Raw genomic sequence first — 23,144 nt, forward strand, 5'->3', positions numbered from 1 at the left:
GAGTTACTTTATGTGCCTCGCTTTTTCCGTCAGTCACTGTGCAAAATAGCCGGCGCATTACAATCCTGTTGGGCGACCGAGAATTGAGCACAGTTCATATCAATCTGTGCCACTACTCGTGTTGAGTTTGGAAGTTGTACTTGGATATGGTTTTGAGGCTAATGATTTGTGGGCGGTAGAGGTTACAGATCTAGGATAAGAACTCGGTCGGATGTCAGCGTACAGATACTCCTAGAAGGCCGTAGTCCCCCCGGCTTTTGCAGAGACGAAGTCTAAGGAATAGAAATAATAGGGTCATTCGGACTTTTCAGAGCAATGTGAGGAGCAAGAAATAAGGCCCTTCACACAAGCTGGCACATCTTGTCACTCTAGAGGGTATGCAGAAGCAAGGCGCTTGTACTCTAGACTAAATACACCTGTACAATTATCTAACATGAATTGTGCTGCTCCAAAGCTATTACAAGCAAGCGATTAATCACATGCCTGAAGCTACAGACTGCCCTAGTTAGATAGCGGCCGTTGCTAGTTGGTACTACGGGTTGGAACCGGAATTCTGAGAGAACGTAGTCGGGTAGGCTGTGACATATGTGGTGACGTAATAATAGCCCTAGACTTCAAGAGCAAGACATGGAACGCTAAAGTTAGGAGCGGGGTCCACGGGTGTTTCTCTAAGTCTGCACATCTTTGATGCGGACTGCTTCGAGAATCCCTATAGATAAACGGTGCGGGGTGGGGCGGAGTGTTGCATCTCCTCACGTCTGGATGCGGAAGTACCGCAGTGGAGTATCGCTTCACGTCGCCATGTCTGCTACTCTCGATTCTTTGTGTGAAACTCGACCAAGTAGGCAGATCATGGAGTTACTAGATGCTATGGTCAAATCTAGGCGCGTCTAGATCTAGTATTGTCTAGCACATGTCAATGGGAGACCCAGGATAAAAGGGGCTCATGCTTCTAATGGGAAGGCCAGGGTACTCGTTCCATGAGCTTCCTCACTGAGGCGTCTACAAAGTATCATATCTACGTACATCTTCAAGTGCAGGACACGTCAACCTTTTGTTCTCTATAAGACGGAAGAAGAGAATAGTTCTTCGTCTATCAGAGTATATTTCCGCCATGCCCACTCTCACCAATTGGAATGATGAAGTTCAGTTTGACGTACCCAATGACCAGTTCAAGAAGCCAGAGCAGATTTCGGACGTCCAGGCCATCGTCAAACAGGCCTTTGAACAAGATCAGCACGTAACCGTCATCGGGGCCATGCATTCGACAACCGCATGCATGGCAGGCACCGGCATCGTCATTTCCATGGAGAAGATGGACAGTATCCTCTCCGTGGATAAGAATGGGTTGACGGCCACAGTGCAGGCGGGTGTAAGCTTCCGCCAGCTGTGCTCACACCTCAAAGAACTTGGCCTACAACCTTCTGTCCTACTGGAGTGGGGAAACTTCCGTATCGGCGCCATAAGCGGAACGCAGGCCAACGACACATCCATGAAGCGTTCAGCGCAGTTCTCATCGTACGTTCAAGGTGTAAAGCTAGTGACGCCAACCGGCGAAGTCATGGAGATCTCGGAGACCACAAATTCTCAAAACCTGGCTGCTATTCGCTCCCACAATGGCCTCTTTGGTGTAGTCTGCGAGGTCACATTGCGCATTCTCGAGACCCGACCTCTACAGGTCAACTTCCAGGTCACGAACGTCGACTCGTTTCTCGACGACTTCACGGAGCAAGTAAAGGGCCTGAAGTCAGACAATGACCAGGTGTTCGGGATGCTTTTCCCTACCACCGGCGAACTGCTCTTCCAGCGCCGGAAGTTTGTGGAACCGGGAACACCACATGGCTGGCTCGATCCCATTGAGAGCAAGGGCATCAGTTTGTACGGTGGCTTGTTCCTGCCCTTGGTAAAGGCGCTGACTGCACTACGCCCCTCGGCCGCCGTTGCGCAGCTGCTGCACGCCGCACTTATCCACTTCCCGCTGAAAATCATCCGCCATACTTCCTACATCATGGACCCGTGCGATCGCGGTATAATCTGGAGCGAAGATGATCCAAACTTCGAATTCTACGACTGGGCGTTCCCCGAGGAGAAATGGCCCGACATAATGCGGGCGTATCTGCAGCTGAGCCAACGCTTTCAGCGCGAGCGCAATTACATTCAGCCTCTGCCTTGCGCGATCTACTTTATCAAGCAAGACGAGTCATCCCTTCTGTCGCGATCGCGTACCGCCAATATGATGACGGTTGACCCTGAATACCCCGACCCGACCGATCCCACCTGGCGAGAGTTTCGTTTTGCGTTCAACGAGATTGCTGTGCTTTACGGCGGCATTCCTCACATCAACAAGACACGCGATGGTGCCATCAATCATTTGGCAAAAGCTATTGATCCCGATGTCATCCGACAGTATCTTGAGCTGCGTAAACAGTTCGACCCTAAGGATCTTTTCTTGAACGATTACTTCAAGACTATGTTCTCTGGCTTCCTGTAAGCTACACAGGCTTGCACATAAGGTTATCTTGGAGCTATGTAACAGGCTATAATACCGCTCCGTATTCTTTCACATCGTTCTTTGATTCAAGGTGTAGGTGCAATATGTACGTCACGGCAGGGGGGTTTAAGTAGTTATCAGGAACGAAATTGAAGACTTTGATTACGGTGTAGGGTCTAAACATAGGTGCGCGAGCTATACCTTTGGCCTTGGCTTGTGTTGCAAGTAATGGAGACGGGAAAGGAGACACCTGTAGCCCAACTCCCTCCACGCTAACCAGCACTAACGTTCTCATATTTACTTGCAAGGGCTAAGGGTCATTCCCAGGCTTAAGTTGGTGCTGTGACTGCCGTTTGCAAAGTGTACGATAGTAAAATGCTAACGGTGCAGTGAACTCTCGATTGCATTGAAGGAGGCTTAGCCTTCGCACGGAGAAACTTTGTCAGGTTAGGTGCTGTTGAGCTGGGGTTTTTGAAAAGGATGGAAGGGAGGTTAATGGAGGGAAGAGGGAGAGTCAACCCCACATGCTGCTTTGCCCTAAGATAGCTCTTCCGTTGAGAAAACTTCACGATCAAGATGTCGCCAGAGTGATTGTCCGAGGTGATAGTGACCGTAACTTAGGCCACACTAGGAAGCACCAATATAGTGCATTAAACCTCTTAGTAGACTTGACTTCGCCTATATCTCCTATTATCAGCCAGTAGACGTACTCGAAATTGGGCCATGATCAAGTCCATTCTCATCACCCACTTTGAGGTTAGTGGTCGGATTTGAGAGACCTTCGCGCGGCCCCGAGGCCAACTTCTCTAAGCGACAAAGGTTAACGAAGTTTGGAGGGGCGTAAGATATCTTGTATTAGTATTCACTACATGTACGTGGAAAACGGAAAGTGAAAGCATATATAGAACCCAGAAGACCGCCTGTAACTGTAGAATAGAAGCAAAGCGCGTGTGATCTAGAGTACGCTCTCTATACAATCGTTGAGGGCAATCATTCTCTTCGAACCCATGGGAACGCAATCCAACGTAAACAATTGACGTGGCACATACCCCAAAGCTGAGCCTTTCACTGCCCCAGAATGCCATACTTAATGGTAGTCGGGGCAGGGTCAGAACGCCAATTCTGCTGATCATAAATCACCCTTTCACAACTTACCAGTTTTCTCAGCTTACCGCATCTGTCACGTGCTGGGGCTAGGGAGTATATAGAACGTCGGATTTCTTCGACCAAAGACTTTACTCTCCATAAGCTCAACCCGTAACCGCCAGCTTAAAATCTTTACAGTTCAACTTTCAAACCGAGCTTTCGTGATATCATCTCTTCTACCAGATTTACAATGGGTCGCGCGCACCAAAACATGATCGCGGCACGCCTCCGCAAGCGCAACGAAGCCGCCGGAGTCAACACTGCCGCCGCCCAGTTGAGGGTGAAGTCGTCGCAAGCTCAAAATACTCCCAATAGTGCCGTCAGCAACGGAGATCAGGTCAACACCATCTCGAAGGTGAACAACATCCCGAAGGTCAACAACGCTGTTGTCGTAACAGCAACCACGGTCCCTCCAGCGTTGACCCGGTGCTCTATCAACCTGCTCGAAATGCCTGCCTACCAACGCAAAGCCCTAGCTCACGGTCCAACCATTAAGTTTGTCCAGGGTAAAACTTTCCTTATCTCACTTCCCGTCGGCCTCTTCTTCTCCGCGTCCAGCAATGCAGCGCAGCTTGTTTCCTCAAACTGCGCGACCGAAATCAAGCTTCCTACGAGTTTGTCCACCTCGTCCCTCCAGCTACTTCTCGAGTGGCTGAAGTCTTGCACCATGAAGAATACAATCTTCGCCCCTCGTGTTCAGCGGGATCTTGTCGACGCATTGAATATATACCACTCCGCCGAAGCCCTAGGGTTGCTGCCCTATATAGACAACACCTTGAAGTACCAAAAGCATCGTCTATTCAACACCACCCCCTCCGAGGGCGTGATCTCGACCATCGAAAACTCCGCCTTGAATGGAGGCTGCGATGACCATTTCCTTGCCATTCTCACCGAGCGGATCGCCTATATCATCCGCAAGGATCTGCTCCATGCTGACGAGAAAGATGATTACATGACGATGATCGCGAATCACCGTACGGTTTACGCTGTTGTTCAGCGCATCAACGGCCCCTGGATGAAGCGTCGCGCAGCAGAGGCTAGGCGCCTAGAGCTTGAAGCCAAAGCCGCTGCTGCCAAGGTCCGAAACGAAAAAGCAATGGAGCGTGCTGCAGCTGAGAAGGTTATGCGCAAGGAAGCCGCGAACAAGCTCTATCATGACGATATGGAGGCACGGGGCGCGTTGCTGGAGAAGCTCAAGGGTCAGAGCAAGGTCCTGACTCTCACTAAGGACGAGATGGAGCTGGCAGAACGCTTGAGGGGTTACGGAGATGTGCAAATCGGGAAGTGGATGTGATAGACTGGGTTATTGGCTACCTTGGCTACCTTGGCTATGGGTTATCGTGAGTGAGGTCACAGGACAAATGGGATAACGGGATAGACTGCTTCTGGGATAGACTTCTGGTGATGAATGCAAAGAAGCGTCACACAACTTTGATCAACCAATGAGACGAAGTGAGATGTAAATTGTGAAGTATCCGTTTGTTTGAACCCCTATAAAACACCTAGGGTAAATAAATGGAAGAACGGGCCATGGTGCGTCCGAAAGCAATCTTGCGTGCTCGAAAGACATGCATATCATCGAACGAATGAGATATTAGGAAATAATGGAGTATATAGAACCGTACCATTGGCACGGATAATTTGTGTCGGTGATACTTTACCACTAATGAGTAGATGGATCACAACATAACACGTAGACGTAAAACGCAAGTCAGTCATTGGGATGGTTAGGGAGAAGCGACCCGATTACACCGTAGTCAAACGAGACCATGTTTCTCGACCGGATCTCCGACGACCCACGTATTGAAGACTCGCCATCTAGAAGAGACAACCAGCATCGACTCAGTGCACGCATGTCACTCCCCTTCCTCTTCTTCTTCCCTTCCATTCCTCAGCGTCAAGAACCACCACCACCGCCGCCGCCGCCGCCGCCGCCGCCACTGTCACCACCGCCGACTCCTCCCCAACCTCCACCACCGCTATCACCACCGCCGAACCCTCCCCAACCTCCGCCTCCGCTATCACCTCCCGAGTATCCTCCATCGTACCCGTCAAAGCCTGAACCTCCCCCCGTTGGACGTGGGCGCGAAGGCCTGCTTGGTCCACAGCCCATTGTGCGAGATTGAAGATGTGTCTGACTTGGGGCTGATCGAGATCCGTTGATTGGTGTGACGAGCTCTTGACGAGTGTTCAGTAAAGCTTTGCCTTTTAGTACGCTTTTGGAGATGTTCAAGACTGGGAATTCGTACGCTTGAGGATGTAGTGATTGATGGTTTGAACGCAGTCAGACACAGAACGAGACAATAACATATATACATGTACAGCTTCCGCACAGCCTCACCATGCATACCCTACATTTCAGAACTCTTGCTTCCTATCTTGTCAGCCATCGCCCCTGCAGGCTTCCCCAATGCCCATTAGTAGGCGTCCTCCGCGTTCTTCGTCCTGACAAAATGTGCCGGAACGGATGTTCGTTGACAGTCAAGGGGATAGCCTCGCAGCTTGACCGGTAGGGTGGGAGCAGCAACCCCGACTACAGGAGTGACAGGTCAACCTGATGATTTTGTGTGTCCTGTCCCCTGCACCGGTCAACTCCTATTTTCAGGATGAACTTTTTGAAAGGATGCGACCGGATAACTTATAAGGCGTTGCGATGCGATGTGCAGAGCTAAGCGTCAGCTTGACTTGGGGCGGACTATCTAACACCACCATTGCCCGAAAGGGATTAGTGTAGGACGTGGCTGTGCTTCGTAAGTCCGTGGAACCCACCACCAGGAAACTTTGGTCCTGCGGTCCTTGCTGCAGATGTACAGATTTGATTGATTCCTATGGGATCATGGCACAGTCGAATTCTAAATCTTGCTCCTCTGGATATATCCACGCCCAAATGTTCTAGGTTTTTTTTCCGTACCTAAGTGACCTAACGACGAGCGCAGCACAAAGTGGTGGGCAGGCGAATTTAGAATACATAGCCTTGTAGCAATATTTAGTGGTTTATTTCATTCTACCTTTATTACCAATATGTTGCAATCTCTTATTCAGAAGTAGTAAACCGGACGAGCAGAGACCGTATCCTGGTCTGTCCTACTATAAGCTTTTTGCGGTGTTTACTGCGCTCTAGTCCGCCCAGTAGTGTGGTTCCCGGTAAGTAAAGCTTCCAAGAGATGGTGTGATATACACCTACCATTCACTATCCTCCACTCCTGATCATCTAGTTCACCGTCATCCCAGTGAAAACATTATAGGCCCGCATCTCAGAACTAGGATTGACGTGCCACAATATCTCACGATCTTTGGGGCTATCTCTCGTTTGAATGAGTAATAAAAAATGTCTGCTTGACCTTTGCGACCTCTACTGCACCTCGCATTGCTGGCTAGGGGGACTCGAGGGTAAGACTAAGATTGACCATCATTTTGCTCAAGGGCAGTTTGGTGGTAACATGCCCGAGTTTGATTGTACTATCACACATCTCGCACATCGGATTCCCAGACGCGGTAGGGTATTGTTTCTCTGCGAAGTTGCCGCAATGTTCGAGCAAGAAAAGATCACAGATGCCTATGGCCCATAGGGTATGTTGCTGGTGCCAGGCAGACCGGTTCAAACCAGGACGCCTTGATATTGGGGTATCAACGTTACGCGGACGGAGATAGCTTCTGCGCTATGTTCACGACTTCGCCGGCAAGCTCGGGCTGAGGTTACACGTTAATGAGGATCGACCCTCAAGAACCAGGGTGCTGGTGATCATTCATGTCCCGTTGAGATTCTTAAAAGATGCGTAATGCTGAGAATATATGTTGGACATAAAGCCAGCGCATGGATTTCGGAGTACTGTAAGAATAGCAGTGGAGACATCTGTCGGCAATTCCTTGCTTGTTGAGCCTGCTTTGAGTAGTCATCGAGCATATTCCACACTCATCTCCCAAAGCAGACCCGTTAAATATATTTCGCAAGGGTAAACTACATACAACCGCCGAATCATCAGTATGTAGTGCCATAAGACAGACGTCGTGCGTCACAGGAATATTGTCATGATGTGCGGATCAGCCATCAAGTATGATGCTAGAATGGAGAAGGACAAGTCGCTGGCTTTTTATGCACCCTAACGTAAAACTTGACTCTGAAATTGGAACTGGGACCAATTACTTTTGATAAACTAGCCAGAACATCGCGGGCAGATTGTAAGATGGTTTGTAGGGAAGGAGGAGCTTGGATAGGAGTCTCTTCTAGACTGGATTATCAAGCCGCGTCCGAGAACGAAAACAGGACGCTACTATTTTCTCCTTACCAGCCGTCCCGTGAATGTTTCCAATTTGACACCTAGATTTTTGGCAGCACCATTACACGGCTCATACAGTTCCAGGAGCAGTAAATAACAACACCCTCCGACCCAATCCTGCTACACCGTGCAGTAGACACCTAACCTCAAAGCAACCCAGCCTTGTCACCAAATTCTTGTTTTCTGACTCTCAAAATCTTTTGCCTCGATAGCATTCATAGACTACAATATCCACTGCATATTAACGCACTCCTGTTCAACATATTGACACCGTCTTTTACAAGTGTAGCATATTCAATAATAAGCAACATCAGGAAATTTATGAATACTAGGTCTGAGCCCCGGGTGTGTACATGCACCATTAATATGGCTCATCGTGGTTATTGGTGGGTAAACTTCAGCCCTGGGCCTTTCAGCTCCCCTCAAAAGAACCTTGCATCTCTGCTCACCGCTGCAAAACGGCGAGGCAGAGCCGCACTCGGCCCAGCAGAGGGAGCAAGGGCAAGGAAACATGCCGATTGGTCGATTTATTGCCTGAGTTATACGGTGGTATATGAAAGTGACATTAGCCTCGTACTATCCGAAACGTCCTAGTGCGAGTCTCAGTACATAGGTATCGACGGGCTGAAATATTGTAGACCGTCCATGATGCCCTACTATACGCGTACGTGGGTCTTCAAAAAGACCACTCAAAATAGAATATGCGGGTTGAGATGAAGACATCGTCAAAGGAATGGCACTGTGCAGCGATGCCACAATCGCTCAATGTCCTCAGAATCTGACTTTTGCTTGGGTGCGTCTGCCCAAGGGTGAATATGATTGCTGTTTTAGCTGATACTAGACTGATTTGGAAATTGCTGTAGACGTTCATTTTCGCGTGCATATATTCTCACCAGCTGAATCCCAGTGGCGAATATCGTGCTATTTTTCAGCTGCGTGGGGCCGAACCACCATTCGAGTATCGTATGATTACTCACTCGGCGAATATGCCCAGATCGTCATCAGACTAGCAGGCATATAGAATGCGTCCCTGCATAACTTTGCACGCCTAAATGTCTGGAACTACTACATTCAAGGTTTCTGGAATGGTCGCTGGCTGCAATGATACTCTGTGGTATGATTCCGGTGTTCTTTCTCCACCGACCTGTTAGGCGACGCCGAAGTCACCACGGCGTGTGAAGGAAGCTGAACTTCAATCCACAGGGGAATACGACCCCATCTACAAATGGGCGAAGCTCTCAAGAAGCGTATAAGAATGGTCTCCCTTCCACACAGAAGTCCCATCCCAGCGACAACAAACAGCGCAGTCCTCTCTACAACACCTGCAAATTCTCCCTCAACACATTCTCGAACACAACTACCAACTCAAGTCTTCCTGCATCACCAGCAAAGTCAACATGCAATTCACCACCACCGCCGCCCTCCTCCTCTCGGCCCTCGCCTTCCCCCTCCCCGCAACCTCAGAAGTAACCGAGCCCTTCGCCGTGAAGGTCAAAACCTTTGACAACATCACCGCCTGCAGGCTCGACCTTCCGCTGACCAACGACTGGCTCAAAGACGGCACATGCCACCATCTTCCCAACTCGCGCTTGGATGTCAACGAAATTCATGACACGTGCCGAAGTAAGTTGATTGTCAGAACGGTGGAAATTGGAGTATCGCTGATTGAGGTGGCAGTTTTCATTTATGAGAACAACGACTGCTCGGGCTGGGAGAGACAGGTGTATGCCGGGGAAACGTGCATCGATATCAAGAAGTTCTACTCTCTGAAGGCTTTCTGCCATTAGGGCGTTTGGGGAGTCCTCTTTGGTCTGATTTCGTGGGAACCTGAGAGTTGGAAGCTGGAAGGTCAATAGATGAGCATGATAGATGAGCATGATAGATGAGCGTAATAGAGTGCATTCTGCTGTTTCCTCTTTGAGCTGAGCATTGGCGTATACAGTTTGTTTTCGAGACGTTATCCCAGTGAAACGTGCTGCTCAGCTTGCTTGCTTGCACGGTGTGCAGGCTTGTGATATGGGAAATATTGACCTATGTACACTTTCATCCGGATTCTACTATTTGACAATGCCCTCACTTTTCAGAGGCTGTCCCTTGCTAAATGAGCATCACAGAAGAAGAAATCATTGCAGAAGACATAGGCATCGTCAATTCTGTTGCATTCACTAAAAACTTAGCTTTTCCTGCCAAATCACCTTAGACCAAAATTGAGACATCACTCGAACCCAGCTGGCGATACTGAAGCGACGCTGATATCGCTAGACACGTTCAGCTCAATCGTTGATTCGCCCATACCTTCGCAAATCTGAAGCACCGTGTCCAACGCGTACTTTGGAAAAATAGCAGGAGATCCTGAGCTTACCGGTACGACCCTCAATCGCATTTCCCTCCCCTACGACCCTTCAAGAAATAACTGCACAACGTTCCCAGATGAGCGCATAACGATTATTTATGCCTCGCACTACGTCTGGGCTGCCCATCGGCAGTCGCCGGCTTCTTAGGCTGCCTCTTGCGAACCGGTTCCTTCTTCTCTTTCTTCTGTTTCTTGGCCGTGGGCGGCTCTTTCTGTTCCTGTTCCTCGCCTTCAGCCTTCTCTTCTTCGGCGGCGGAATGTGCTTTCCGCTTCTCGCCAGTCTTGGATTCCTCTTCGTCGGCTTGTGTGACTTCGGCTGCGGGTTTCTCTTCCTGGGGCTGCTGGGTTTCTTCTTCTCCTGCCTTCGCTTCTTCTGCCTTTTCGGCAGGACCGGTCTCTTTGGCGGGTTCTTCCTTTTCCTCGGTAGGTTTCTCCTCCGTGGCTGGAGCCCCCTTCATCTCCACATCTTTCTTTTCCGTCTCAATCTCAGGCTCCTTCTCAGCAGCCTTGGGCTCACCCTCCTGCTTCTTTTCCTGTCCCTCAGTTTGCTTTTCCTCTGCCTCGGGCTGGTTCTCCTCCTTCTGCCCCTCGGTCTTTGGCTCACCATTGGCTTGTTGTTCATCAGGCCCATTAGCCTTCTTTTCGATGTCGACCTCATGCGCACGCTTCACGACATCATTTCCCTCCCTCGCTATGTGTACGGCCGGGTCTTCGGGCGAAGCGTTCCTCTTGATCGTATTCCCTTTGTTGGATTCAATGGCCAGTTCGCCGTGCTCCTTGACTTCAACCACTTCGCCGCTAGGATGTCCTTGACCCCATTTCCAGCTCACTGCCGATTCCAGAGACGTTAGCAATCCTGTTCTAACGTTCCAGATCAACTGGGGACCCGCAATTGATGAAGAGAAACTGGACAGGGAAGCTAATAAACTCGCGGACAGAGCTATGCGCAAAGCGCATTTAACGGCGCAATTGGCCCTTGATAATAGTTATACTGAGGCTTGTTAGGGAGGCATACCTTGATCTCCCGGCTGAACCTGAGTATCGGCCATTTTGCAGCTTGTCGCTAATAGAAGCCCGGCGCAGGTCGGTATGACGTGATGTCCTTCAAGCTCTCAAATAATGGTCGCAATTGTTTAATTGATGTTGCTTCCGAGTCGCGTGGAGGTGGCGACGGTGTGCAGGATGAGAAAGGCGATGCGCGAAGGTGGAGTGAGTGGGAAGTGAGAGGTGAGTCGAGAGGTGAGAGCACCGGAGACTGAGAGATCGAAGGTGGTGGAAACAGCCCAGAATGCGTTGCTCCCGATCGCGTTGCTGCAAGCAATGCCGATCCTGGGACGTGATTGGCTCTCCTAGGATTGTGGAGAAACACGGCGCGTCATCGGTTGGCCCGTGCGGTATTTCCGCAACGGGACTGCTGTGGCTACGGTTGTGGCTCTGGCTGTGGCTGTGTATGGGATCTAGATGAGAATTCCAGAGGAGTATGGATGGAAACCCTCGAGGAACGATGTAGAAGATCGCAAGATTGTTCGAGCGATACGGTGTCTCATACCTTGTAAGATTGGTAAGGATGAAGAGGAATTGAGTATATTACATTATCAACGAAGACTAGGGCGTGCGACCGTACGTCGAGACCTTGTGCAGGAACCTCAAATACACCGCACCATTCCGCTGCGAATGCTCGTAGTCGAATGCCTTCACCATGCCCATAAGATGAGAAGCTGCAGCCAAAACGACGAGTACGTGAAATATCTGGTGTGAGGACCCCCAGATATCAAAGGAACCAGGACTGGACCGCTCGGGAAATCGAGCTGCGTAAAGCCCAGCGCCGAGGATATACAGCACTCCTTGGAGCACAACCCAGTCGAGCCCGACCATCCTCCTCATCTGCTCCAGGCCATACAGTTGGAGGCCGTGAACAATGGGTCCTACTGCGGAGAGTCCCATGAGGACAAACATCAGAGCGCGGAAGGGTCTAAGAGCAGGGGTCCTGAACTTGGGGTGGATGCAGGCGGTTGAGGTGATTACTGCAAGAGTGCTGATCTGTTCAGGTCAGCACAAAGATAATCCAGATATTCCTAGTTTCAAGCTTACCATTGTCCAGTACCGGAAGATGAGAGGTGGATCGCTCTGAAACCCATAGTAGATGATCGGTATAAAGCTTCCCCAAATCAAGAAGACGATGCCCAGATAGTCGAGCTTATTTCCAAAGCTGCTGACTTCTGGAGAGTGATTCGAGATGGTGTGATATGTCGCACTCATTCCCAGGCACATGATAGCCCCTAGGAAGTAGCAACCAAAGACGAAGACATCTTCTAATGTGGCCGTTTCGTACCGCGGTCTTAGTATAGGGTAGAGAACCAGGCCCGTAATCAGCGCTGCTATGGATCCGATGAGATGTGTGTAGATGTTCACAGTCTCATTGTGGAGGTATCCAAGGCTCTTTGCTGACTTGATGAATGAGTTGGATGCCGGGCGGTAGCCGCTTCGGATGTAATGATTGTCTTGTTGCCAAGAGGGTAAATCGTTCCAAAAAACCGTTAATCGTTTCTCTAGCTCTTTCTCTCCGGCCGAAACCCTGCGTACCGCCTTCTTAACAGCGTCCATGTGGAGGGCAGTTTGGTTGACTTTGTCGTAGCTGGCCGAACTGGAGTATCAGGAAGCTCGAGCGGCGGGAAGTGAGAACACTGAAATCGACATGGAGAATGAGGTGGGCTCTTGAGGATTTCAACTGAGTCACTAAGAAGAGTTACTTAGGTATATATATCAATTTGTATTGTCACAAGCTGCTGACATGTTTCTGGGCGGATTCTGAAGTACCCGTTGCTGTTAGTTCTTTTGCTTTCCGCACTAGTCCCTTTTCAGACTTAGTTGCGAGCTCCGAGGTATCAACATTGAACAGGCATCTCATATGTCAACTGCCTCCACCCCTCCAAATGAACTGATGCCGCTGCTCTTCTAAGGACTACCCCGAAAGATCAAAGTGTGTTGGTCGAATGGTAGTACTAGGCTTCAAGTTTCTTAAGAGCAGGCTTAATCATTCAACGTTGTGGTCAATTATCGCCGAACCACCTCCATAACTCCGCGTATCCCACCTTCCTGGAATTCCCCACCATCATTCGTAAACACCACCGCACAATACCCGCCACAATGCCAAAGCACCCTCCTTGAAGGGTCGATAAAATGTTTTTGACCTCGAACGTACCTCGAAACAGCTCATCACGATGAGGAGCGCAGACCAATCCCGTTCTAGCAGTAGGCGGGGAGCCTCAGGCGCATGGAACCGACTGAAGCCGATTCGAGATGACACCCTCGAAGCCTATAGCTTCCCTTCAAAAGGAGAAACGAGGTGCATAATGACGGCTCATGCTATGTATCTATGCCTAACACGTTGACCAGGCTCAACGACTTCAAAACCCAAGAAACGTTCTATAACCGCATCGTTGACCGGTACATGAAGTTCTGTGCATCCACAACGACCACCTCTGACCTAGACGCCTGTTTCGCCGCCCTCTCTATATCCTCCACGTCCCTAACGCCTCAACGCGCTCCAGCCGGCCCGGCAAAGCCAGCCTCCGCCTCTACCTCGTCACGCACAACACCCAGCCACAGTCCCGGCGCCACCCCATCTCCCCCTCAAAAGAACGACCTCCCGTTAATCCTCACCGCCCTCCGCAAACTCCGCGAGGCCATAACCGCCACACACCGACAAGACGGTTTCGCTCTTCGCGCCTACACCTTCAACATCCATGCTGCGCTTCTAGCCAGAGATTGGGAATCCTACCTCCCAGCCCTGCACTACCTGCTCTTCACTATCCATCCCCGTACCCCACTCTCCTCACCCGAATTGCATGAATATGTTGGATATTTGATCCTCGACCAGGCATGTCGACAAGGGGATCTGATGACTGCACATGAGTCGCGGGTACGGTATAGGTATAGGGACAGGAGGGTGGAAGCCGTGCTCAGAGCCTTGATTAGAGATGACTGGGGTACGTTTTGGAGGATGAAGAGAGCGGTGGATGGGTATCAGAGGCGGATCATGGAGTTTGCGGAACAGAGGATAAGAGTGCATGCTTTGAAGTGTCTGGGCAGGGCGTATATGACTGCGGATAGGAGTTATGTGGAAAGGGTGGCGGATAGGAAGTGGGAGGATTTGGTGGAGGATGGAGTAGGATGGGAGTTGGCGGAAGGGGATAGAGTGGTAATTAGGAGACTGAAGGGGAGGTAAACGGGAAGTTGGATAGGAGACAGGATCGGACGTTGCAAGTCTCCCAGATGATCATCTTGGGCCTTATAATTTCACGTCCTGGGACTAGTCGTACGGGCCGATGGTCGCCTGTCCGGTTATGATTTATGGTCAATTGCAATCCAAGAAGAGCGATGTACAACTCTCGATTGGGTATCTCTGTGACTGGAAAGGCATTTGCCTCATTCTTCATCCTCCATTTCTTCATCTTGATCCTCATTTTCTCCTCCGCCCTCGCCCTCACCCTCATCATGCCACACATCGTCATCCATATCGTACTCATCGTAATCTTCCATCTCGTCGTCCTGGTCATCTTCACCCTCCTCGCCCCTCTCCGCCCTCTCCTTTCTCTTCTTCTCAATATTCTCCCTCTGTATCCTTCTCCTCTCCTCCTTCTCCTTCTTTCTCTGCTCCCAAACCTCGTCCATCTTCTCAACCTCATCCTTACTCTTCCTCACAAACTCATGCCAAAGCACCTTCCCTCCGCAAATATCTTCCTCAATCTTCGTCAACCTCAGTTTCATCCTGGGGCCCAGCTCGATCAGCTTGACAGCTCGCTTCTCCACCTGCGGTCCCTTGCCCCGAGACATCGCCTTCCGACCATCTTCCCTCGCAGCCGCCTTTTCCCTCTCCTTCCTCGACAAAACCTTCCGAGTCACCGGCGCTGCAACCTCCACTTCAGCGTCCGTTTCCACCTCCGTGTCCGATGCGGAAGTGTACCCTGCCGCAGAAGGATCAAGCATGTAGTCCGCCACGTCTTCAAGCCCACCCAGATTGGGTAGCGCTCTCTTCTTCTTCTCCCTGCTCTTGACTAATTTCTCAGCAGCGCGGAGTCTTCTTATGGGTTTGGGGAGCCCGGTCACTTTGGTGGTGATTGCGTAGTGGCGGAGGCTAATTGTGCAGGTGCCGTTGTCGTTTTCAGATGGGGGTTCGCGGTTGAGGAGAAGAACGCGTTTGATGGACTGGAGAGGGGTGGTATGAGGTTGGATTGGAGGAAAGAGACCTTGGAACTACGATCGGTCAGCAAGAGGAGCTTCCTTAAAGCCCGAAGTGCATACCATATCCGTTACTAGTTTCTCGAGATGCTTAGGTGGAGCAGCATCGCCCATCTTCTCTCGATCAGCGTCCGAAGTGAGGAAGTTGTTCATAACCAGCAACGGCGCCATCTGGTAGTCGTCCTTTGCCGACCGTGCATGCTTCTGTGCCTTGAAGATATCCTTGCATAGGGAGTACTTCTCGACGCGGAAATGGAGAGTAGGGCCTTTCGGCGTTCGAGCTAGACGCATGTTCGTGTTTCCCGATTCTGAACGAGAGAATAGAAGAAGATGCGTCACGCCTAGGGGACCACACATTGTCACGTAATCTCTGAGCTTGTTGGCTCGTCGTTCCTGGGATAAAGCATTAGCAATGCTTCAATTAATGGAAGTAGGGGTGATTCGCACCTTCAACCGTACGGCAGTGTCGGGTTCCATAACATGTCGTACATCCATCACCAGCTGGCTGACGCTCGTTCCCACTTCTCCGGCTCCAATCCGAATCACCATTGATTTAGGATTTCCATCTTTCGGCTGCTTCGCTGCGGCCTTGTCTGCGGCAGACTGCTTCTTCCTTCTGCTGCTGGTGCCGCGCGCCATTCCGACGAGTCTCCTTTACAATCTGGGATCGGTGTCTCCAAATATCTGAAAAGACTCTGGTAGAGATTATCCAGAGAAATGATATGTTCGATTCAACTTGGATATTGACAACCCAAAGTTGGAGGTCCAGAAATTTTGGCAGTTCAAACTCTTGGCATTCCTTATCTTATCGGCTAGCGTCTCCGCTTGATTTTTGTCATGAACTTGTGGCTGGCTTCAACTCCACCCATGTATCCCAATTCGAGATGTCGGCGCTAAAGAAGAGGAAGTTGAACGGTCCGTCGCTGGGAGCCGCGGCGCCGAAGATAAAGTCCGCGAAACCGTCCACATATCCTGGGAAGGTTGCGAAACCGGCCTCGAAACCAACTGCAAAACCTACCGAATCGCCGAAACCCGTGGAATCCGAAGCCAGCGAGGATGAGGAGGACGAGGATGATGACGGGGAGGAAGTTAATAATGCAGGATCCGGTGAAGAGGCGGAGCAGGCACAAAATGGTAGCAACGGAGGAGAAGTGGGCAGGAAAACATTTGCCGATTTGGGAGTTATCGATTCGTTATGCGAAGCATGCGAGAATCTAAAGTTCAAATATCCTACACCGATCCAGGAGCAGGCCATACCGCTCGCTCTTGAGGGGAGAGATATGTGAGTAGGATGGTATAACCAAGTACGGAACAGCCTTGCTAATGCCTGTGCAGTATTGGTCTTGCAGAAACGGGATCTGGCAAAACGGCAGCATTCGTGCTACCCATCCTACAAGCTCTCATGGAGAGGCCGCAATCGAATTTCGCTCTCATCCTGGCGCCGACACGAGAACTTGCATACCAGATCTCCGAGCAGGTGGAAGGGTTGGGCTCCATAATCAACGTGAAGACGGCTGTCCTGGTCGGTGGAATGGACATGGTCTCGCAAGCGATCACGCTGGGAAAGAAGCCGCACATAATTGTAGCAACGCCGGGTCGCCTATTGGATCACTTGGAGAACACCAAAGGTTTCTCACTGAAGTATTTGAAGTACTTGGTTATGGACGAGGCGGATCGTCTGCTTGATCTGGACTTTGGACCCATCCTTGATAAGATCCTCAAGGTTCTTCCCCGTGAAGGACGGCATACCTATCTCTTTAGTGCGACTATGAGCTCAAAAGTGGAGTCGCTACAACGTGCATCCCTCAGCAACCCCGTTCGCGTCAGCATCAGCTCTTCCTCACATCAGATCGTATCCTCTCTCCTCCAGCGACTGATAATCCTACCTTAGTAAGCTTCCTCTTCCGAAGGAGCAAGTGTCCTCGACTGACCGAAACCCAGCAAACACAAAGACATCTACCTCATCCACATCCTCAACGACAACATCGGCCACTCCGTCATCATCTTCACGCGCACCGTCAACGAAACCCAACGCATCGCCATCCTGCTCCGCACCTTGGGCTTCGGCGCCATCCCTCTCCACGGCCAACTCTCGCAATCCGCCCGGTTGGGCGCTCTGTCCAAGTTCAAATCCCGCTCGCGCGACATCCTCGTCGCAACGGACGTGGCAGCACGCGGTCTCGATATTCCCTCGGTCGACCTCGTCATCAACCTGGACCTGCCGGCCGAATCGAAAACCTACGTGCACAGGGTTGGGCGTACCGCACGTGCCGGGAAAAGTGGCAAGGCAATCTCGTTCGTCACGCAGTATGACGCTCCTATCTGGCAGCGCATTGAGAACGCGTTGGGATACAAGGTCGAGTTGGAAGATATCCCGAAGGATGAGGCGATGGTGTTGGCCGAGAGGGTTGCGGAGGCGCAGAGGGTGGCTGTGCGGGAAATGAAGGATATTCATGAGGCGAGGGGGAAGAAGGGCGGTATGAGGGCGAAGAGAGGGAAGAGGAGTAGGGATGAGATGGATCGCGAGGAAGGCTGAAGTAATGCTCACGTGTTGTAAGATGGAATAGCAAATAATGATTTTCAAACCTCCATATGGCCTGTAGAGTATCGATTGAGAGCAGCGTCAGTGGCGTAACACTAAACGCCACCCGTAACCCAAACTCATCATGGCCACAGCAGTCACGTTAACCTACCTTGTTGTCTTCCTTTATATTTTATTATGATGTAAATGTATGCATCGCACTTCAACATTAGCCAAGCGGTTGGGGAGACCTGCGTCGGACTTACAGATGGCCGATACGGGTCTCCTTAACGGCTAAGCCAATGTTGATATGCGATGTTTTTGCCCTGGTGTTCGACTCCTGCCGCTGAGTTGTGCATTTTTTTATTGTGTGTTGGAGTTTTAAAGGCAATTGCTTAGGTTTTGTTACTGGGGCGGCTAAACCAGCTTTCACGTGTGGAATCTGCAGCATTATTGATAGCAGACCAGGGAAAACGTGTCCAGTACGTTGTAAATAGAAGGGGAAGGAGTTGAGAATTGAGGGAAGCGGTACCAGCCGTAGCCATTAAGTAGAGAGCGGATGTCCATTCTAAGGGATTCGAGTAATTGTTAATGTAATGTATATCAGTCTATATATTTACAAAGTCTAAGTGGACTCAACCCAACCCAACACCAGCCTCAACAACCCCAAAACCCTACATCCTCGCCCTCCTCGACTTCTCCATCTCCTCCCTCAACACCATACCCACCGGCCCACCACGACTCCCATCCCCCTCCCACAACTCCTCCGGCACCCTCTCCTTCGGCCACGCCCACTTCTCCCTGAAGTCCTCCGGCGTACGACCGAGTATGCAATCAACGATGCAGTCACCGATAACGGGGAGGAACTTGAACGCATGACCGGATCCGCCCGTCGCAACGAACAGTCCCTTGTACTTGGGATGGTAGTCGATCAAGAAGTCCCCACTGGGCGTGTCCGTGTACCAGCATATCCTAGTCTTGGACCAAGGGCGGGAGAGCTGGGAGAGAGACGGGTGGATGCCGGAGAGGAAGGCACGGCATTCCTTTTGGGCTTCTAGGGGGAGGATGTCTTGAGTGGGGTCGTCCATGTGGGTGTATGGGAGGGAGACTGTTATTGTTTCTTCATGAGTGGCTGATGGGGGAGCCTCGGGGTGAGGGATTGTAGTCGGGTTGGTGTAGCCGTGGCCGTGGCGCGCGATCTTGAGCATGTTGCGCGATGGGGTGATCATGAAGAGGCCTGTCGAAAGATTCAGGAGTGTGGGTTTGTCGCCTAGAGCGGCTTGTTCGGAGTCGGATATGGGGAGGTAGACTAGAGCTTGGCCTGTGGATTTGCATATCCCGCGTAGATCGAGGAGTGCAGGGCTCCAGGCGCCTGCCGCTAGGATTGTGAGAGAGGCTTCGAGCGTAGTGCCATCTTCGAGTATGACGCCCGAGACCGTGTTACGTGCGTGGTCGATGTTGAGCTTTTTCACAGTTCCCGTGAGAAACTCTACGCGGTTGAACCTTTCCACCTCACACCGTAACCATCGCATAGCGCCTTCGGCGTCGGCCCAGCCAGAGCTCCAATTCACGTATCCGACGCTGCCGCCAGCAGGCGCCGGATTACCTTCTGCGGAGCTGTTACTTTCCAGTCCGCATACACGCTGGATATCGGCAGATGACTGCAATACTTCCGTTTTATCGGTTCCTATGGCTTGCACATTTCGGAGTGATTCTGTCACGTATTGCTGTTCCGGACCTGAGGCTGTGACGCATAGTCCGGTCTGATGATAATGCTCAGGAGCGAACGTGGTGCGCCAGAGGGCTTGCGCAGCTGTGGCAAGTTTGGTGTAAGGGAGAGAGGCATAGTCGGGACGGACTATGCGTGATGTGTCGATCTGGCAAGTTGGCGTTGGCGAAGGTATGAATATGAACGGAATCAAACAGGAAAGATCACTAGAAAACATTTGCACCAGGCTATAGGTTCTTCCACCAAGGGAGATTGGCTGACGAGATAGAAAAAGACTGACAAGAAAGAGTTGAATAATCTTACACTTGAGCTGTCTGGCGCGGGAAAGGGATACCGGTCTACAAGAACGATCCTAGTATTCTTGAATATAGGGCTTTTGCAGAGAGCCCACGCAGTGGATAGCCCAAAGACCCCGCCACCGATGATAAGCACGGAAGAAGGCACTTTGTAATGATTTTCTGTAGCTGCCATACCGGAATTGTTTGAAACGACTGTGTATAGAGCTGTAATGAGAGAACAACCAAGGAGCGTATCGTCACGATCGTGGACACATCAGAACCTACCTGTTCCTAATAAATGATCTTGCTCCCGAGGTCCGATGTCATCGAATTCGTGAAAGCGCAAGCTGGTTAGCGGGAGCTTGGACCTGCGGATAAACAGTCGGCCCGAAAAACCTCAAACCATCTATCACCGAGTAGTCTCAACAACCACAACCACCGCAGTCGCTCGTTTTCGGGACCATTGAGTGCCCATCTGCCGCAATGAAACCGCCAAAGGTTCCCAAAGGATTACCGAGAAAGCTGGCGTCCAAAGCTCAACCTTTCGTCTCTCGAGTTCCTCGATCGCAACCCGTTACGCCAATATCGCAGAAGCCACTGCCGACTCGAAGAACAGAGTCACTTGGTCCAGTGCCTTCCGCGGTCCCCGAATACAAGCCACTGCCTGTCACTGGGCCCCGCATTGCTGATGAGGATACATGGGAGCAAAAAGCAGCACATGAAGCCAAAGTGAGACGCTGGCAAACATGGCCCATTGCAATTTGTGCACTGGCTGCGTTTGGAATGGGCATGTATACCGTGCAGCTGTACATTTCGCTGACACGGGAAATTCCTGAAAAAGATATTCCAAAAGAGCTTATCGATCGGTTCGACAGGGAAGCGGAGGGGTATGACGAGAAGGTCGGCACAGCGGAAATCATGCTGAGAATGACAGCTCGCCGGAAGGCTCTTACGGAGAAGGTACATGGCCATGTACTGGAGGTCGCGGTGGGGACCGGCAGGAATTTCCCCTATTACCCTACGAAGAAGTGCTCGACAGTGACGCTCCTCGATGCCAGCGGACCAATGCTGGCTGTGGCCAAGCGTAAGTGGAAGGACGAACATCCGGAATACTTTCACCGGGTCTTCTTCAAGCAACAATCGGCGTTGGATCCCATCACCCCTCCATATGGAGCCCAGGACGGGTACGATACTGTGCTGCAGACCATGGGCCTCTGCTCGACGTCGGAGCCCGTGAAACTGCTGCAGAATCTCGAGAAGGCGACAAAGGAGAATGGACAAATATTGCTCCTGGAGCATGGCAGATCATACTACGATTGGTTGAACAAGCTGTTGGACAAGACGGCACCCGCGCATGCCGACGAGCATGGGTGTTGGTGGAATAAGGACATTGGCAAGATCGTGGAGGAGAGCGGGCTGGACGTGGTCGAAATCAAGAGGTACAACTTTGGTACGACGTGGTGGGTGGAACTGAAGCCGCGGAAGAGGTCGCAGCCGAAGGTGGAGGCACCCAAAGAGGGAGAATCCGCCGGGGGGCCTTCCCCAGTTGCACAGAAGCCGTGGTGGAACATCTGGAAATGAACCCCCTATACTTGGTCGGCAGCGTGCAGCTTGCAACGAGCGAGGGCGTTTTCCCAGCATCGACAGCAGCTCAGCGAGCACAGCAAAAGACAGCCCGGACGGACCAGCTAGTGCTAGCATGAACTTTCAGAATCGACCATGGGCGGTTGACGTCAATATCAACGACACCACACTCTGGTTCCGCCATGTGTTCTGGTAGCTTTCAACCCCACCCACGCTTATTCTGGATGCGCTGGTTTGCTGGTCGATCAAAATCTGAAGTGTTGGCTACCCCAGCGGTGGAGTAGTGGAGAGCTGACATGCATGACTCGGCGTCAATCTGTCAGCAAACAAGCGGAGAGAGACAGGTCGCTTTGTTGATTGTTATCGAAGAGCGGCGAGCAGAGGTGGAAGGCCAGGCAACCCCACAAAAGTGACGACGCAGAGGGGCTGGCGTGATGCAAATGGCTCCGCGGGCTGGGTAAGACAGATGGCGCATCCGGACCAATCAGCGGTGGGTATCCCTAGCGCCTCAAAGTGTCGCCCCAACGACGACGATGAAACAGGCCGACAAGGCACGACGAAGGCAAGCCTTCCAGAAGCAGAAGAACAACCAAACCAGCCGCAGCTGTGTGCTTCGAGCCGCCCCTCTCAGTTTCTCAGAGCCATGCCATGCCATGCCATGCCTCTTTTGGTTTCGGCTACGGCCTGCGCGGTTTCCATTTTTTCCTTTTTCCTCTTCTCTTTTTTTTCTTCTTCGCTGGGGCGATGTGGGAACCAGCAGAGAAGCCGACGAAAGCTGACGGGATGGGATGGTCAACGGCTTTGTTCTGATTCGCTGTCGGATGCGAAAACTTCACACCAGGCGGAGTCGCTCTCCGCAGGCGCATGGAAAAAAAAAACAAAAAGATGGAACTTTAGCTCACCGCCAGCCAAGGGCGCCGGTCGATGGCGTTGAGGCTAAAAGGGTTCGGGCAGCCGACGCGAGGGTTGAGACAGGGGCCATGCTGCACTCCGGAAACGATGGGCCATGGCTGCAGACCTGCGAAGAGAGACAGATCGTGATGGAGAGACAACACGCCGGCCAGTCGCGTGCCGGAGAGCCCCATCAGAGAGCCCACCTCTTCCAAGAGGAGACCGTCAGCCCAGGCAAGAGGCAAGAAAGGATGCGCACACCCTAACTTGTAGCTGCCCGAGCAGTGACGAAACGTGCTCCGGGAGCCAGTCTGGTGAGGATCCGCCAGCGGCAACAAACTCTCCAAAGTCGACGTGGCCCCTCCGACCACACAAGGCCTTTTCCCAACTGTTCCTCTTGTCGGTTTTGCCAGTGTCTGGTGCGGCACATGCTGTCAGCGGCAGGAGAAATCAAAAGTCGGCAGGCAACAGCGAGACCAGGACGGATGCTGTCACACAGATGGCGATAAGCTCGTCCGTCGTGTTGGCGCCGCGTCGTTGATCCCTGAATAGCATTCCCAATTCACGCATTGCACGGCCCTCTAACCCAGGACGGTCTAGCGCACTCCTGCCTGTGTGCTTCAGCACCCGGGC

At 51.5% G+C, this 23,144-nt stretch overlaps 11 protein-coding genes across 11 annotated transcripts; 7 read left to right on the forward strand and 4 right to left on the reverse strand.

Moving 5' to 3' along the window:
- Nucleotides 1–1,114: 1,114 nt before the first annotated feature.
- EI97DRAFT_477966 (FAD-binding domain-containing protein) lies at nucleotides 1,115–2,646 on the forward strand (the record flags this gene model as incomplete). The annotated part of the gene is made up of 1 exon (XM_033801975.1): nucleotides 1,115–2,646. The coding sequence occupies one exon, from the start codon at nucleotides 1,115–1,117 to the stop codon at nucleotides 2,489–2,491; it is 1,377 nt and encodes a 458-aa protein (XP_033657776.1). The 3' UTR covers nucleotides 2,492–2,646.
- A 1,181-nt stretch (nucleotides 2,647–3,827) lies between these two features.
- Nucleotides 3,828–4,931, forward strand: EI97DRAFT_439289 (uncharacterized protein; the record flags this gene model as incomplete). Its single annotated transcript, XM_033799552.1, has 1 exon — nucleotides 3,828–4,931. One exon carries the CDS (start codon nucleotides 3,828–3,830, stop codon nucleotides 4,929–4,931), a length of 1,104 nt encoding a protein of 367 aa, XP_033657777.1.
- A 475-nt stretch (nucleotides 4,932–5,406) lies between these two features.
- Nucleotides 5,407–5,763, forward strand: EI97DRAFT_455150 (uncharacterized protein; the record flags this gene model as incomplete). The annotated part of the gene is made up of 1 exon (XM_033800618.1): nucleotides 5,407–5,763. The coding sequence occupies one exon, from the start codon at nucleotides 5,407–5,409 to the stop codon at nucleotides 5,761–5,763; it is 357 nt and encodes a 118-aa protein (XP_033657778.1).
- Nucleotides 5,764–9,051: 3,288 nt separating this feature from the next.
- Nucleotides 9,052–9,717, forward strand: EI97DRAFT_429988 (uncharacterized protein). The gene has a single exon (XM_033797576.1). The coding sequence runs from the start codon at nucleotides 9,312–9,314 to the stop codon at nucleotides 9,699–9,701; it is 390 nt and encodes a 129-aa protein (XP_033657779.1). The 5' UTR covers nucleotides 9,052–9,311; the 3' UTR covers nucleotides 9,702–9,717.
- Nucleotides 9,718–10,224: 507 nt separating this feature from the next.
- On the reverse strand, nucleotides 10,225–11,352 carry EI97DRAFT_115329 (uncharacterized protein). Its single transcript, XM_033792998.1, has 2 exons — nucleotides 11,283–11,352; nucleotides 10,225–11,096 (listed from the first exon to the last, which is right to left on the reverse strand). The coding sequence occupies exons 1-2, from the start codon at nucleotides 11,314–11,316 to the stop codon at nucleotides 10,360–10,362; spliced, it is 771 nt and encodes a 256-aa protein (XP_033657780.1). The 5' UTR covers nucleotides 11,317–11,352; the 3' UTR covers nucleotides 10,225–10,359.
- Nucleotides 11,353–11,836: 484 nt separating this feature from the next.
- On the reverse strand, nucleotides 11,837–13,056 carry EI97DRAFT_391181 (HlyIII-domain-containing protein). Its single transcript, XM_033796235.1, has 2 exons — nucleotides 12,359–13,056; nucleotides 11,837–12,307 (listed from the first exon to the last, which is right to left on the reverse strand). Exons 1-2 carry the CDS (start codon nucleotides 12,869–12,871, stop codon nucleotides 11,873–11,875), a joined length of 948 nt encoding a protein of 315 aa, XP_033657781.1. The 5' UTR covers nucleotides 12,872–13,056; the 3' UTR covers nucleotides 11,837–11,872.
- Nucleotides 13,057–13,194: 138 nt separating this feature from the next.
- On the forward strand, nucleotides 13,195–14,664 carry EI97DRAFT_411336 (uncharacterized protein). The gene is made up of 2 exons (XM_033796722.1): nucleotides 13,195–13,613; nucleotides 13,664–14,664. Exons 1-2 carry the CDS (start codon nucleotides 13,489–13,491, stop codon nucleotides 14,493–14,495), a joined length of 957 nt encoding a protein of 318 aa, XP_033657782.1. The 5' UTR covers nucleotides 13,195–13,488; the 3' UTR covers nucleotides 14,496–14,664.
- On the reverse strand, nucleotides 14,225–16,244 carry EI97DRAFT_391187 (Brix-domain-containing protein). The gene is made up of 3 exons (XM_033796236.1): nucleotides 15,956–16,244; nucleotides 15,572–15,901; nucleotides 14,225–15,523 (listed from the first exon to the last, which is right to left on the reverse strand). The coding sequence occupies exons 1-3, from the start codon at nucleotides 16,145–16,147 to the stop codon at nucleotides 14,696–14,698; spliced, it is 1,350 nt and encodes a 449-aa protein (XP_033657783.1). The 5' UTR covers nucleotides 16,148–16,244; the 3' UTR covers nucleotides 14,225–14,695.
- Nucleotides 16,245–16,374: 130 nt separating this feature from the next.
- EI97DRAFT_429993 (DEAD-domain-containing protein) lies at nucleotides 16,375–18,163 on the forward strand. Its single transcript, XM_033797577.1, has 3 exons — nucleotides 16,375–16,790; nucleotides 16,844–17,398; nucleotides 17,450–18,163. The coding sequence occupies exons 1-3, from the start codon at nucleotides 16,393–16,395 to the stop codon at nucleotides 18,042–18,044; spliced, it is 1,548 nt and encodes a 515-aa protein (XP_033657784.1). The 5' UTR covers nucleotides 16,375–16,392; the 3' UTR covers nucleotides 18,045–18,163.
- Nucleotides 18,164–18,605: 442 nt separating this feature from the next.
- Nucleotides 18,606–20,193, reverse strand: EI97DRAFT_429994 (FAD dependent oxidoreductase). Its single transcript, XM_033797578.1, has one exon. It carries the CDS (start codon nucleotides 19,973–19,975, stop codon nucleotides 18,704–18,706), a length of 1,272 nt encoding a protein of 423 aa, XP_033657785.1. The 5' UTR covers nucleotides 19,976–20,193; the 3' UTR covers nucleotides 18,606–18,703.
- A 47-nt stretch (nucleotides 20,194–20,240) lies between these two features.
- On the forward strand, nucleotides 20,241–21,851 carry EI97DRAFT_115409 (S-adenosyl-L-methionine-dependent methyltransferase). The gene has a single exon (XM_033792999.1). The coding sequence runs from the start codon at nucleotides 20,520–20,522 to the stop codon at nucleotides 21,615–21,617; it is 1,098 nt and encodes a 365-aa protein (XP_033657786.1). The 5' UTR covers nucleotides 20,241–20,519; the 3' UTR covers nucleotides 21,618–21,851.
- The last annotated feature ends 1,293 nt before the right edge of the window (nucleotides 21,852–23,144 follow it).

Source organism: Westerdykella ornata (assembly GCF_010094085.1).
Source record: "Westerdykella ornata strain CBS 379.55 unplaced genomic scaffold EI97scaffold_2, whole genome shotgun sequence".
Lineage (NCBI taxonomy): Eukaryota > Fungi > Ascomycota > Dothideomycetes > Pleosporales > Sporormiaceae > Westerdykella > Westerdykella ornata.